Consider the following 16,102-nt stretch of genomic DNA (forward strand, 5'->3'; position numbering starts at 1 on the left):
GCTGTTATTACTAACAGGTCCAACTATGGTACTACTAGCGAACAGTGGTCCCGGTGCGCGCACTCGCTAGTCGTAAGTAGTCGATCATACAACGACTTGCGCTTATGTGTCAAAGAGAATTAAATATTTTTCGAACAAAGTAAATAAAACGCAAAGTAAATAATTTTTTAAACTAAGTAAAATAAATTATTTTTATAAACAAACTACGGTTAGGGTTAAAAAATCGTTGTAGGATCGACTACTTACGACTAGCTAGCGCGAGTGCACGCACCGGGACCACTGTTCGCTAGTAGTACCCCCAACTACCATGTAGAGGTTGACTCATAATAGCAAGTGTGTGTGTATTTGTTTGTTAAGGTGTGATGTTCTTTAAGTTCGTTTCGTAATCATGTAGTTTCGGGTTCAATCTCATTGCAAACCAGCTTGGACAATTTTTTTTCTTCCTATAGCCTCGCGTTAACCAAAACTCTGTGTTGATATTCAGAAGGCAGAAACGGTTGGTCGTGGTTGGAGAGCAGAAAGAGAGAGAGTATTTCTTTATTCACCATAAGGTTGAGAAAAAGAGGGGACAATACGGGGACAGACAAAACAAACCTTGGGGTCAGGGTATCGAATGAGACGAAACGTATGAATAAACAAACAATTAAAATATATACAAATAAATGAGAAAAGTGGGGAGAGAGAGAGCTGTTCGTATTGAGAATGGTACACTTCAATTGTCATCCTTATTTAACCCCACCCAGCTGACCCTTGGGTATTTTTAACAGGTTCCATTCAGTTCTAAAAATTCAGACCAGGGCTGTACCCTGAGGATACTCCCACCCCACCTTTTCTCTACCATTCTCAGAGATTCTACAGAATTGTCAAAGGCGTTGCCTTTCTGCTTCCATGCCAGTGAAAAATACCACAGACCCAACATCACTTCGTCTGCTTCATTTTATGTTATCTTTTACTTGATTCGGTCATTGGACTGCGGCCATGCTGGGGCACCGATTTGAAGCGTTTTAGTCGAATGAGCGGACCCCAGTTCTTATTCTTTTAAAGACTAGTACTTATTCTATGGGCTAAGTTATGGTGATGTAAACAAACAAACACCGGTTGTCAAGCAGTGGCCGGGGGGACAAACACAAAGACTCACACGCACATATATACACACACACGACGGTCTTCTTTCAGTTTCTGTCTTACAAATTCACAAGCAAGGATCTGGCCATCCTATGTCTTCAGTAGAAGACTCTTGCCCAAGATGCCACACTGTAGGATTGAACTAGGAACCATGTGGTTGGAAAGCAAACTTCTTACCACACAGCTACGTCCACATTTTTAAACACCCATTTTACCTGACAGGTTAGATAAACCTTTAAGGTTTGGTTCCCATATCTCAGCTAGTTTAATCCGAAAACTATTCAAGACTTATTAAATGTGCGAAATTTTATTATTTGTCTCCCAGTGGTTTCATGATTGCTTTGTTTGGTTACGAAAATCCCAAAACAAAACCATTGAATAAAATTAAAATTCCTCAAAGCACTTCCCAGAATGTTTGTTAAATTATAATTATTATAGGCGCAGGAGTGGCTGTGTGGTAAGTAGCTTGCTTACCAACCACATGGTTCCGGGTTCAGTCCCACTGCATGGCACCTTGGGCAAGTGTCTTCTACTATAGCCTCGGGCCAACCAAAGCCTTGTGAGTGGATTTGGTAGACGGAAACTGAAAGAAGCCTGTCGTATATATATAAGTGTGTGTGTATATGTTTGTGCGTCTGTGTTTGTCCCTCCAACATTGCTTGACAACCGATGCTGGTGTGTTTACATCCCCATCACTTAGTGGTTCGGCAAAAGAGACCGATAGAATAAGTACTATGCTTACAAAGAATAAATCCTGGGGTCGATTTGCTTGACTAAAGGCAGTGCTCCAGCATGGCCGCAGTCAAATGACTGAAACAAGTAAAAGAATAGCCAAATAGTTGTCAACAATTACTTACATAAAACATTCTTTATCATGCCTGTGGGTGTTCCTGCCATTTCATCATATTGAACTGTTAATCCCTTCATGTCTTTTTTCTCTCTTCATTTTCTTTCGTTGTCTCTGTTTTTTTTTTTCTTCCCTCTCGATCCTTTCTGTCAAAGAGTGTAGGCTCGAAACATCAAAGACTTAACCATTCTTCCCGAGCCTTAAACTAATACACCTGCTTCTTGTTCCTTCATCTGTCTTTGTCTTTTCTTTTCTGTAAATTTGAACACTCTCTCTCTGTATGTATATATATATATGGCCAAAGTTTAGAACATTTAAAAAAAAATTAAAATCGTTATGCCCAAGTACAATTCGATTCACATATAACTTTGGGCATTTAATATTAATATAAAAATTTTAATTTTCAGACCTATACTCCAAACTTTTTCCACAACTGTATATATATATATATATATATATATTACGGAGATGTACTCGCATAGCAAGTAATTTGATCTGAGATCGTGTGCTGAAACAAAAACAATTGCAGCACGGATTTTTGTCAGTGAACAGGTCGCGGTCTTAAAGCGACGAAAATATTTTGACAAATTAAACTTAAATGTTGAAGTGAATCGAACGGCTTTTGCGTGTTTCTTAAATGGCTTATAAACACCTTCCACGCTGCAATTGTATATATATATATATATATATATATATATATATATTTAAAATAATAAGGGTGAAAAATTGAATATTAGTTTGATTAATATCCATTTAAAACCAGTGGTCTAGTATATAGAAAAATCTGAAGATTCTGAAAAATTATATTACATACAGAAAACTCTTCTAGCATAATGGATGTCCACTTAGTGGTCATCCCTCTTATATGTATGTAATATATATATATAGATAGATAGATATAAAATACACACACACACTCGAAAAATCTATTTTTGCAATCATTTGAATCCTTTATTCTTTAGGTTTCGTAAGCAAAAATTAAAAAGTCTGAATCAATGATTATTGAATGTATTAAATATGTGAATTATTAAATGTATTGCAGATGATGTTGGAATTTAAATTGTTTCAGAACTATTTTCCTCTTCGTCTCAAATGATGAAATTCTATTTTAAATATAAATTTTCGCTTTAACCAGTTTGTATTTGCAATTCATTTAATCTCAAGAATGGTGGATTTGATCTTAATCCATCGTGTGCGTCGTGGCCATCCATACTTTCAGGCATGTCCTTTATGGCCATGCCCTCCTCACCTGTTTCCAAGCAAGATGACATTTCATCATAACCATACATGTTTCTGGAAGAATATTGGAAGTGAACGACACTACTTGTATGACAGTGACACTCATTACAAAACAATCAAAGGTATTAGAGAACAGCTGTTCTCTGATCCATCCCTCACAATCTAACTTGGAAAAGAAATCTTATGTCAGTCAATCAGAACCAGCTGAACTAGAACTCACAACCTGTAGGTTCATTACTTATTTAGGTAAAACATCACCCTCTACACCATATAAATTTCATTTCTGATTTCATGAAAACATTATTTAATGTTTATTTCTTTCCTTGTTTATTTCAGGTTTTTAAGCAATTCCGGCCATGCCCATCCCTCCACCATTGGTGACTGGTGTGTCCCCTAAGGAGGGTCCTCCTGGAACAAGGATCACAATCAGAGGTGAAAACCTGGGACATGATGCTAAAGACCTTGTTGGTAAGCTTGTTTTTAATTTTAATTGTTGTTTTTCTTACCTTGGTAATCATTCTAGAACGTTCTGGAAAGTGGGATGGTCCAGAGACTGGAAGGTTCCAGGGAAGCGTTTTGGTGAATGGAATCTTCCTGTCCCAGGGAACATTCATGTTTTAGGAACACTTCATTCCTGTTTCAGAGACCATTTTGGAAATGGAATATTCTAGGAATACTCCAGTTCCTGGAACACTTCCTTCCTTGGAAAATGGAATGCTCCAAGGAAATAGGTATTCTGGAAAGAATAGAATGTCCTGTGGAGCTGAGGTAACCCATAGAACTAAGGGAATGGAATGTTCTGAGGAACCCAAATGTTCTGCTAAAAGAATGTCCTGGAGAATGGAGTGTTTGATGAAGAGGGATATGGAAAGTTCCAGGGAATGGAATGTTCTGACACTCTTATAATTCTGCCAATCCACTTCCCTAGCATGGTGTATTATTTATAGACCCTGAAAGGATGAACGACAAAGTTGACCTCGGCAGGATTTGAACTCATATCACAGAATTAAAATAAAATACATAAAGTATTCTATATTCCTTGGACATCTATATATATATATATGCATCTCTCCCCCCCCCCCACCTTGATTGGCTCTCATGCCGGGTGGCATGTGAAACGCACCATTCGAGCATGTTCGTTGCCAGCGTCCCCTTACTGGCACATGTGCTGGTGGTACATGAAAAGCAACATTCGAGCATGGTCAATGCCAGTGCCGTTGGACTGGCTCCTGTGCAGGTAGCACATAAAAAACACCTTTTGAGCATGGTCATTGCCAGAACTGCCTGACTGACCCTCGTGTTGGTGGCATGTAAAAGCACCCACTACACTCTTGGAGTAGTTGGCATTAGGAAGGGCATCCAGCTGTAGAAACTTTACCATATCAGATTGGAGCCTGGTGCAGCCTTCTGGTTCGCCAGTCCTCAGTCAAACCGTCCAACCCATGCCAGCATGGAAAGTGGACGTTAAACGATGATGATGTTGATGATGATGATATACTCCTGTCATACAGCGCTTTATTTCCTTTAATATATATCCCTGTCATACACCCGCCTCATTATCTTTAACCTTGATCCCCATCACCTCTTTACTACCTCTGTCCCTTTATCATTTAAATTGGCCATATAATCTACCATATAAGCTGGCCAAATAATCTGTTTTTTGTTCCAATTGGCTATGTCCAGCCTCTCACACCTAACCTACATTGTCATTCTAAAGCAAAGTATATCACATCATTGAAATCTCAAAGCTACAAGATAATGCATGATGAATTCAAAACCAATGTGAATAGATAAGCATTACATTTGACAGAAATCTGAATGCTGCAAGGTTAATATACATACACCCCAGTCACAGACCTTTTCCACTACCTTTCATATATACCCCAACATCAAAATGAAAATCAAATGGAAATTGTAGTTAAGATACTTGTGCCGGTGACACGTTAAAAGCACCGTCCGAACATGGCAGATGCCAGCGCCACCTGACTGGTGTCCGTGTCAGTGACATGTAAAAGCACCAACCGATCGTGGCCGTTTGCCAGCCTTCTCTGGCCCCTGTGCCGGTGGCACATAAAAAGCACCCTCTACACTCATGGAGTGTTTGGCGTTAGGAAGGGCATCCAGCTGTAGAAACACTGCCAGATCAGACTGGAGCCTGGTGCAACCTCCTGGCTTTCCAGACCCTAGTTGAACCGTCCAACCCATGCTAGCATGGAAAACGGACGTTAAGTGATGATGATGAGGATGTACCCCCTATTGCACACCTCTTCACTAATTCTCCAAGGCTCCCGAGTTAATTTCTAACTGCTGTTGTTTTATATTTTCAGGTTTAAAGATTTGTGGTGTCGACTGCCTGTTGTCTGCAGAATGGAAGACTTCGAGTAAAATTGTGGCCCGTACCGGCCCTGGTAAAGGAAAGGGAGAAATCATCGTAAGCACAAGAACTGGTGGTGTTGGAAGTTGTACCGTTGGCTTCCGTGGCTATTTCATTCAAATAGGTAACGTGTCTCTCTTGTCTTAGACTCACAGGAACTTTGTAGGAATATGGCTGTCTTTTATGTTGGAGACGTTGTTACACTTTTTTTTCTATGTGTTGTTGTTGTTTTGCCCCTGGGTCAATCATGATTCAGCAGGACTATGATCAAAGACATTCCAGCTTGGACTATGTTATTCATCCTGTGGGGTGGCATTATTTGAAAGCCACAGCAATATGAAGTGCATTGTGACCAGACATGTAGAACAACATCCAGTAGTCTGGTTGATATAATGAGATATATATATCTAATATAATAAATGCGAAAACTAATTTCTGTGTGTCACACTTCGACCCCCCCTCTCTCACTATTTATTGACACTTCTATTATCGCTCATGCTGGGGTGAGAGTAATAATAGGCATAGAGACGGTGAGGGCAGTGGTGAAGACAGACAGAGAGGGAGAAAACGAGACAGAAATTTAGGGAGAGTTGATGATATTTTAATTAAAAGTAGTTGTGTTGATGGTGGCAGTGGGAGTAATAATAAGTGAGAGAGAAAGAGGGACTGAATGCTGAACCAACATACTGAACACAATTCTTTTACACACACATTTAATCTTTTTGTATGGTAATGGAGTAATAATAATAGTATGAGTTGTAGTTGTGATAGAGGCAGTGGTGGTGGTGGTAGCTGAGGCAGTCAGGGATGACGATGAGAGTAAGTGATGCAAAAGACAGTGGTGATGGTGGTGGAGAGGAAGGCAGCAAAGTCAAATGTATTGATGGTGGTGGCATCAGAAGTCTGAACGGTGTGTGTATGGCAGATGTGGTGGCAATGGTGGTGGTACTGTTGTTTATCATTCAGCTTTGCAATAAGTTCCAAGTCAACAACTTATATCATTGTTTTGATGAAAATTGTTCATTGCTTGAAAAATATTGGTCAGGTTTAATAAAATTTAATATGTAATCAATGCACGATGTGTCATTGTTGGGCCCAAGGCCTAATGAAGAGCTTTCAACAGGAGCTAGCTTAAAAGCCACCTGATAGGGTAGCTTTTAAGCTATTACTGTATATATATATATATATATATATATATATAAGGAAGGGTATTCTCCATAGAAACCTTGCCAAATCAGACTGTAACATGGTGCAGCCACCCAACTTACCAGTTTTCAGTCAAACCATCCAACCCATGCTAGCATGGAAAGTGGATGTTAAATGATGATGATATATATATGCCTGGCTTCCAACTGCCAAATTTCTTCACAAGACTTTGGTCAACCTAGCGTTATAATAAAAGACACCTGCCCAGAGTGCTGCTCATTAGTATGTCATGCACACTCATTAGTGAAATGTGATGTGTTTTCTTTCCTTTTTTTCTTTTTTTGCAATGTCTTCAATTAAATTTTTTCTGCAAAGTTCAAATTTTCATGATTTAATATAGTTTTTGACAAAACCTCCATTATTCTTGGTGCACAATTCTATTTTCGCTACTCCTTCAGGCCCACTTCAAGAATCTGCAATCTGGATTGATGAATCTCAAACAGTTTTGTCAAATCTTGGTCGTGGTCGAGCGTCTTCTCCAATGTTAATCAAAGACAATGAAGATCCTCTCGGTCTTTCGGATGAAGGAACACAGTAAGTTAAACTCAAATATCAGAATTCTTCAGTCTTTTACACTTGGTGATCTAGATTCCTTCCTTCTCGGAATCTCAAGAGCATCTCTAGTATGATTTGAACTTGTGAATTCATGTTAGATCAATAAATCCAGCCAATGTAGTTTCTTGTTTTGTCATGCATGTCATAGTCAGAGGCAGAAGGGAAGCAATTTTTTTTACCATTCTTAGGATCTCCAAGACTGGCAGAAGGTAGAGATGAAATTTTTTTGAGGCCAAAGTTCTGACTGGAATACTGGTAACAGAGTGAATTCTTCTAGAAGCACCCGAGGCTTAGCTGCTGGGTAATGGGTAATGGATTAAGTTTACCAATCAACCAACTTGAATGGTTCCTTTGACAGGCATTCACACAGTTTCCTTATTTCTTAATTGCCCCCAAGGGGCTAAACAGAGGGAACGAACAAGGACAGACGAAGGGATTAAGTCGATTACATTGACCTAAGTGCATAACTGGTACTTAATTTATTGACCCTAAAAGGATGAAAGGCAAAGTCGACCTCAGCGGAATTTGAATTCAGAACATAATGGCAGACGAAATACCGCTAAGCATTTTGCCCAGCATGCTAACATTTCTGCCAGCTCGCTGCCTTTCCATCTACCTAGTTCCATCCACAAGATTTTAGTTAACAATAGAAGACTTTTCCAAGTGTAAATTATCAATTAGAATATAAACCGCCTGACTGGCCCCTGTACCGGTGGCACGTAAAAGCACCCACTACACTCTCAAAGTGGTTGGCGTTAGGAAGGTCATCCAGCTGTAGAAACTCTGCCAGATCAAGATTGTGGCCTGGTGCTGCCATCTGGTTCGCCAGTACTCAGTCAAATCGTCCAACCCATGCTAGCATGGAAAGCGGACGTTAAACGACGATGATGATGATGATGATAATAATTATTCTGTAATGTTGTAGATGTTATTGCTGTTGTTTCTGGCTGAGACTGTCATCTTTGCTTTTGATGTAAGGTGTCTTGGACTACTTTATCCAGTTTTACATGTTTTGCTCTCTCCCTTTCTTTCTCCCCTTCTTCCCTTTCTTATTCTCTTCTTTGTAGTTCTCATCCTTTCCTTTCTTTCTTCCATGATTCATAAATTTCCTGTTTTTCTAAATAATTTTTCCAGACCAAAATTTAAAGAAGACGAATTGCTTGAGATGTTTCCAGAAGGTGAGTTGATAGATTTTATTTTTTCAAATTTTTCTTTTCAAAAGGATAGTAATGAATGCTGTGAGTGTACAAAAGGGGGAGAGTTATTCTGTGTAGGGGGGAGTTACTGGATGTAGAGGTGCATTTACTGCATGTGGGGTGAGTTAGTGCATCTAGGGACAAGTTATTGTGTGGAGAAGGAGTTACTGCATGTAGGGATAAAATATTTAATCTAATTATCATTAAATGTAATACCATACTGCCATACGCACACACACACACATATCTATATATATAAACGGCAAAATGTGTGTGTGTGTATCCTTTATACAAATCCACAATTTTTCAGTTAGAGGGCTCGCACTTTCTATGGTCATTGAAAACCGTCCAAGGGTGGTCGTGCACATCTTTACATTTCCCCAGTCACCCTGCAAAGCCATTAAAAAATCAATAGAAGTGACTTTTTTGTGAATTTTCTATCCAAAACCCAATCAAAATGCCCGAAACTTGATATGCCAATTGAATGCCAGCTACCTGTATGTGATCGGTCGGAGATTTGGACAGTACTTGCGTGTATGTGCGCACGCATGCAGCTGTATATGCGTGCACTAGCACTATGACCCTGCGTTGCCGGGTCATAGTGCTAGTATATTTATATATGTTTACTCTTATTTTGTTACTTGCAGTAATAAGCTGGTGGATTCCCATGCAGCTTTTATATTTTTAACACTGTGGACCCTGCCCAATGGTATCTGTCCAAGTGTCGAAACCATAGTCATATCTGTTTGAGCAGCTGATGATGGGAATACATTTGTTATGCATCAATTGTGAATTTCTCATATCTTAGTCTCATTGTTCTGGGTTGTCCTTTATTCTTGTAAAGTGGAAAGTGTTTGTGGAATCATAGTTTGTGGGGATCCCTTACTTTGGCATCATTTGTTTTTTTTTCATAAGTAACCTAGATAGGCTTAGATATTGGTGTCCAGTTTTGTGAGGTTCTGTAGCATATATATATATAATATAAATAATATACATATATATACATACATACATGTACATGCCTACATATATATGAATATATATATATATATATATATATATATATATAGCCATGCTACATGGCAGCGAAACATGGGCCGTGACTGCTGAGGACATGCGTAAGCTCGTGAGGAATGAAGCCAGTATGCTCCGATGGATGTGTAATGTCAGTGTACATACTCGACAGAGCGTTAGCACCTTGAGAGAAATGTTGTACCTAAGAAGCATCAGTTGTGGTGTACAAGGGAGACGATTGCGCTGGTATGGTCATGTGGCGAGAATGGATGAAGATAGGTGTGTGAGAAAGTGCCAATCCCTGGCAGTTGAGGGAACCCGTGGAAGAGGTAGACCCAGGAAAACCTGGGACGAGGTGGTGAAGCACGACCTTCGAACTTTAGGCCTCACTGAGGAAATGACCAGAGACCGAGATCTTTGGAAATATTCTGTACGTGAGAAGACCAGGCAGGACAAGTGAGCCCAGCCCACTTATGAATGCCTTTCCTCCCTTGGACACAAAGACCGGTTGAGGCAAGCGAAGTCGATATAGAACCTCATCCGACGACAGACACCCATGCCAACCCCCCATGCTTGCGAAGACATGTTGGGGCAAGCGAAATCGAAATCGAATTGAACCAGCCAGGATCCCTGGTCTGGTGGTACGTAAAAAGCACTATCCGACTCGTGGCCGTGGCACGTAAAATACTCCAATGCGACCGTACGACAGGCACCCATGCCAACCCCCTTTGCTTGTGAGGACATGTTGATGCCAGCACCGCCTCGACTGGCTTCCGTGCCGGTGGCACATAAAATACACCAATCTGACCGTGGCCGTTGCCAGCCCCGCCTGGCACCTGTGCAGGTGGCACATAAAAAGCACCCACTACACTCACGGAGTGGTTGGCGTTAGGAAGGGCATCCAGCTGTAGAAACATTGCCAGATTAGACTGGAGCCTGGTGCAGCCTTCTGGCTTCCCAGAACCCCGGTCGAACCGTCCAACCCATGCTAGCATGGAGAACGGACGTTAAACGACGATGATGATGATGTTGATATATATATATATGAAAGAATGGAGTTGAACGACGAATTAACAAAATTCCTTTATTTTCGACATATGTTTCGAAGGCTGCATATTCCTAATTGCAAAGGAATAAGGAGTATATTATGCCACTTTCTCATCAGGAAAAGCAAGGAACATATGTCAACATCAAGATGCACAAAAAACTTTTAGATGACTGCTCACACGGAGCCCATAGCGATAATGAATGTCTCTTTAATATATATATATATATATATATATATATATACACATGCATATATGGGTACAGGATGTAAAAAAAACATGAACAAAATGAGAAACGAGAACATAAAAAACAAAAGCATGGAAAACAAACTTTTTTTTAACAATGAAAGAAACAAATAGAGAAATGAGACAGGCAACATAAAGAACATTCCCTTCATCAGTTGTCCCCTCTTTTATCTACTCCACATTTCGAGGGTAGGGACAAGACACGATTTCATTAAAACAGTCCTTCCCGCAAAGCAAATTGAATAAAATTTTGGATTTTTTTGTGGAGGATTAAAGTGGTAACAAAAACAGGACAGTGAGAACAAAACAGTAAAAACAAACAGTAAGGGCTGTTGAGCCATAACGAGGTGAAGTGGTGAATGCTGGAAAAACGAGCATACATATGTATATGTGTATTTGTCTTGTCTTTGTTTTGTTATGGACTTCATCTTGTCTTTCCAACATTTCTTCTAGCTTCTGGTAAAATGTCTTTGGAGAATTTTTCACCAGCTTGGTATCTCTTGGAGAACCATCACTCTACAAGGTATGAGAAATTCTTTAATTTTTAACATTGCATTTCGGTGTGTCCCCCTCCCCCCCAACATTGCTTGACACCCAATGCTGGTGTGTTTACGTCCCCGTCACTTAGCAGTTTGGCAAAAGAGACCGATGGAATAAGTCCTGGGGTCGATTTACTTGACTAAAGGTGGTGCTCCAGCATGGCCGCATTCAAATGACTGAAACAAAAGAATATGTGTGTGTGTGTGTGTGTGTGGCGATGAATTCTTCTCTCCAACTCCCTTCCTCTTTTTCTCTATGTGTACGTGTGTGCATATATATATATATATAAAACGGGAAGCTTTATGAAAATAAACAGAAGACGAAGGCAGGTGGAGTACAAACAAACAATTGTATTAGTATGGCGCTCAATATAAATATATATATATATATATATATATATATATCAATGCACACACACACATACATACTTGCACAGAATCTGTTTGTTCTCTTCAGTTTTGATGACCTGAAAGCTGGTCTTGGTTACATGAAGCGCAAAGCAGCCCAGAGGTCTGAAGGACCAATTGCATTTATGAAGTCAAATTTATCCTCAACTATCGATTGCTTGTCAAGTTTATCAGGTATGACTTTAATTTATTGATGCACTCACCAGAACATTCGACAAAACCCCTTGCAATATTCAGCTAAGACCCTTTACTTCAAATGCTCCCCGTGCCAATGTTACCTTTCATATTCCTTGGGTCAAGGAATGGCAGTAAGCTGGCAGAATCATTAACACACTGATAAAAATGCTTATGGTATTTCATCTATCTTTATGTTCCGAGTTCAAATTCCACCTAGGTTGACTTTCATCCCTTCAGGGTCAATAAAATAAGTACCAGTTGAGCACTTATCTCCTCCCCTAAACTTGCTGGCCTTGTGCCAAAATTTGAAACCAATATTTAGTTACGACCTTTAGCTTTAAATCCTGTCAGGATCAATGTTACCTTTCATATTTCTTGGGTTAAAGAACGGCGGTGAACTGGCAGAACTGTTTGTACTCCAGGCAAAATGCTCCCCTCAATAGTAAATTTTTTTATCAATTACTGTCTTCCATTCATTAAAAATTTGAAGATGATTTTTTTTCCCTATGTATATACTGGAGTTGAAAAATCGATGTAACCCTAATATTGTGTTGATCTGAAGAGCTAGCCTTCTATACCTGCATTAGTTTGTAAGATGTACAATAGTACTACGCAATTTATAGCATACTCACTTGAGAAGGCATTTAAAATAATTTATTATACACCAAAATAAATTATTTTTGTATAATGTTGTATGTGAACTGGCCACCATTCTATGGATGTCAAGTGGTGAAATAAATATATTCATCTCATACCCACTGACTTTCTTTATATTCTGTATACGCCTCATGGAATTTGATTGGATTCACTGGATTCCAACTACATAGGGACACTACATTACACTCCTACATGTTGGTTTACTATTTGGTTTGTGGTGTGGTCTACTAAAGGAACTTCTTTGTGATTACCACTGGATTATTTAGAGCTATGTGTTGTGAATTACACACAACATACACATGTACATACACGTCACCCGTGGACATGTTTACAAAGCCAGAAAACAGCACAGCTCCCATGACTTTAGGAAACATTTTTTCACGCTGAGAGTTGCTGAAGCATGGAACAAACTGCTGGCATCAGTTGCTAGTTGTCGGAGCACTGCATCCTTTAAAATTTCCATGCTTTCTGAGATTCGCCAACATTACACCTGATCTTTCTCCCCTCCATACACACACAAGCATGTATCTGACTCATACATTGTTCACTTCCCAGACATTTGTACATTACTGCATATGCTTTATACGCACTTTCTGACAGGTTGTGGTGCACCTGAGCACTGCACACAATAATTTCATTATTATTATTATAAATGGTTTAATTTCTATTGTTTTCAGCTATGAACAGAATGTTTGCTACTGATGATATTCGTGGTGACTGTATGAATTCATATGCTGTTCTCTTGATGCGTAAGTACCATTTCCATTTCACCAACAATATCTTAGTCTTTTAAGGCAGCGAGCTGGCAGAAACATTAGCATGCTTGGCGAGATGGTCTGCTGTATTTCGTCTGTCTTTACTTAAACATAACCTCTGTCTAGTCTTGTGGTCTGTGGGAGAGAAAGTATTTATCTTCTGATATATGTAATAATAGAAACAGCATCCTCCTGGTCTGAGAGTGTCTGTAGTAGAGTCCATATTCTGGTAAGCATTTTGGTTAAATCACACCCCTTCACCCGGTTTGCTTTCTAATAATGTTGTTCTTGCAATTGCTGGCCTACAGATGTTCAAGTGAACTTTGGTTGTATCTGTGTTGCCTGTGTGGGACACATGGACCTACAGATGTTCAGGTGAACTTTGGTTGTATCTGTGTTGCCCGTGTGGGACACATGGACCTACAGATGTTCAGGTGAACTTTGGTTGTATCTGTGTTGCCTGTGTGGGACACATGGACCTACAGATGTTCAGGTGAACTTTGGTTGTATCTGTGTTGCCTGTGTTGGACATATGGACCTACGGATGTTCAGGTGGACGTTGGCTGTATCTATGCCACTGGTCTGGGAGTGGAGACCTACAAATGTTCAGGCTGGACATTGTCCCTGTCAGTCTCACCTCAATGAGAGACATTGACCTTCGTGGAGGCGCATGGCTTAGTGGCTAAGGTGTTGAACTCATGATCGTAAGGTTGTGGTTTCGATTCCTGGACCGGGCGACGCGTTGTGTTCTTGAGCAAAACACTTCATTTCACCTTGCTCTAGTCCATTCAGCTGACAAAAATAAGTAATCCTGCGATGGACTGGCGTCCTGTCCAGGTGGGGAGTTTCTACTCCACTGAAACCGGGAAACCGGCCCTTATGAGCCTGGAATGGCTCAAGAAGGAACAAAGGTGATGGCCACTTGTGACCCCCCCCACCTCATCCTCTCCCTCTTCTGACAAATATATAACCAAATTATCAACAAATCAATCACTTTTAATTTCAGTTTCATTTATCTAATTTTTATTTTCGTTTATATTTGATTTAAAATTTTCTTTTCACTCTAATTAATAAATTTAATAAATTTTTTTTTTTTTTTTTCCAGAGGCTAAGTCATGTGCTGATGGCTTGTTCCAAGAAGTTCTCGGTCGCAAGGATAAAGCAGATTCCACACGCAATGCTCTCAGTGTTTTACACAGATTCAAATTCCTATTTTACCTTCCTCTTCATATTGAACGCAATATACAAAGGGTAAGTGTGTGTGTGTGTGATAATTATCATCATTTAACATCTTTTCCATGCTTGCATGGGTCAGATGGTGTTATAAACCCAAACTCGAATATCAAAGTTTAAAAGGTTTTAATCGACTAAAAATACAGCAATATACAGGCGCAGGAGTGGCTGTGTGGTAAGTAGCTTGCTAACCAACCACATGGTTCCGGGTTCAGTCCCACTGCGTGGCATCTTGGGCAAGTGTCTTCTGCTATAGCCCCCGGCCGACCAATGCCTTGTGAGTGAATTTGGTAGACGGAAACTGAAAGAAGCCTGTCGTATATATGTATATATATGTATATATATATATATACATGTGTGTGTTTGTTCCCCCCCCAACATCACTTGACAACCGATGCTGGTGTGTTTACGTCCCCGTCACTTAGCGGTTCGGCAATGAGAGACCGATAGAATAAGTACTGGGCTTACAAAGAATAAGTCCCGGGGTCGATTTGCTTGACTAAAGGTGGTGCTCCAGCATGGCCGCAGTCAAATGACTGAAACAAGTAAAAGAGTAAAAAAAAAGAGTATACAATACAAACAAAGATTGCTAAATTGTAATCAAAACCAAACTTCAACACAATAACATTTTTTATGCAGCAAGTTTCTTCATTCTCGACTGACTAAAATCAACGCTGAACAAGTCATCTGCAAACAGAACAGAACTCTGCACAGTTGCAGTGCAGCCATATAACAGCAATCGAGGCAATCAAAATCACGTAATCAAAACCAAAATCACAACATTTTTCTCCCCTAAAGAAAAAAAAAAAAAGAACAGTGGCTGTGTGGTAAGTCGCTTGCTTACCGACCACATGGTTCCAGGTTCAGTTCCATTGCGTAGTACCTTGGGCAAGTGTCTTCTACTATATATAGCCTCGGGCCAACCAAAGCCTTGTGAGTGGATTTGGTAGACGGAAACTGAAAGAAGCCCGTCGTATATATGTATATGTATATATATGTGTGTGTATTTGTCTGTCTGTCCCCCTAACATCGCTTGACAGGCGATGGTGGTGTGTTTATGTCCCCGTAAAATAAGTGGTTCGGCAAATGGGTCCGATAGAATAAGTACTAGGCTTACAAAGAATAAGTCCTGGGGTCGATTTGCTCGAATAAAGGCGGTGCTCCAGCATGGCCGCAGTCAAATGACTGAAACAAGTAAAATGAGTAATTAACCAACAAAATGCAAAATACAAATATAATTTGTTGAGGCAGACTTTTCTAAAGCTGGACGCCCTTCCTGTCACCAACCTTTCCCTGTTTTCAAATAAGGTGATATATCCCATCGCTCGACATGTTTTCTACAGAAGTCTTCCCAGCCACATGGTTTCCGGCTCACTTGCACTGAGTGACATCTTGGGCAAGTTTTTTTTCTACTATAGCCCCTAGCCTGAGATGATTTAGTGGATGGGTGCCCGTGCTAGTAGGGTGCCAAGAGCACCATCCGAG

General features: G+C 40.0%; 1 protein-coding gene across 4 annotated transcripts in view; it reads left to right on the forward strand.

The window, feature by feature from the left end:
* The window catches only part of LOC115221685 (exocyst complex component 2-like), a 65,621-nt gene that overhangs the window by 542 nt on the left and 48,977 nt on the right, over nt 1-16,102 (forward strand). For 3 of the 4 annotated variants that reach the window (XR_005002952.1, XM_029791889.2, XM_029791890.2), the window contains exons 2-9: nt 3,548-3,679; nt 5,539-5,709; nt 7,190-7,325; nt 8,481-8,524; nt 11,302-11,371; nt 11,845-11,969; nt 13,307-13,378; nt 14,490-14,635. Coding sequence is in view for 3 of the 4 variants with exons in the window: in XM_029791889.2 (XP_029647749.1) it covers nt 3,568-3,679; nt 5,539-5,709; nt 7,190-7,325; nt 8,481-8,524; nt 11,302-11,371; nt 11,845-11,969; nt 13,307-13,378; nt 14,490-14,635 (876 nt within the window). In the remaining variant the exon portion in view is untranslated. The remainder of the gene's footprint in view (nt 1-3,547; nt 3,680-5,538; nt 5,710-7,189; nt 7,326-8,480; nt 8,525-11,301; nt 11,372-11,844; nt 11,970-13,306; nt 13,379-14,489; nt 14,636-16,102) is intronic. The other variant, XM_036511039.1, reaches the window with a different exon arrangement.

This window comes from Octopus sinensis, linkage group LG18 (genome assembly GCF_006345805.1).
Source record: "Octopus sinensis linkage group LG18, ASM634580v1, whole genome shotgun sequence".
Classification (NCBI taxonomy): Eukaryota; Metazoa; Mollusca; class Cephalopoda; order Octopoda; family Octopodidae; genus Octopus; species Octopus sinensis.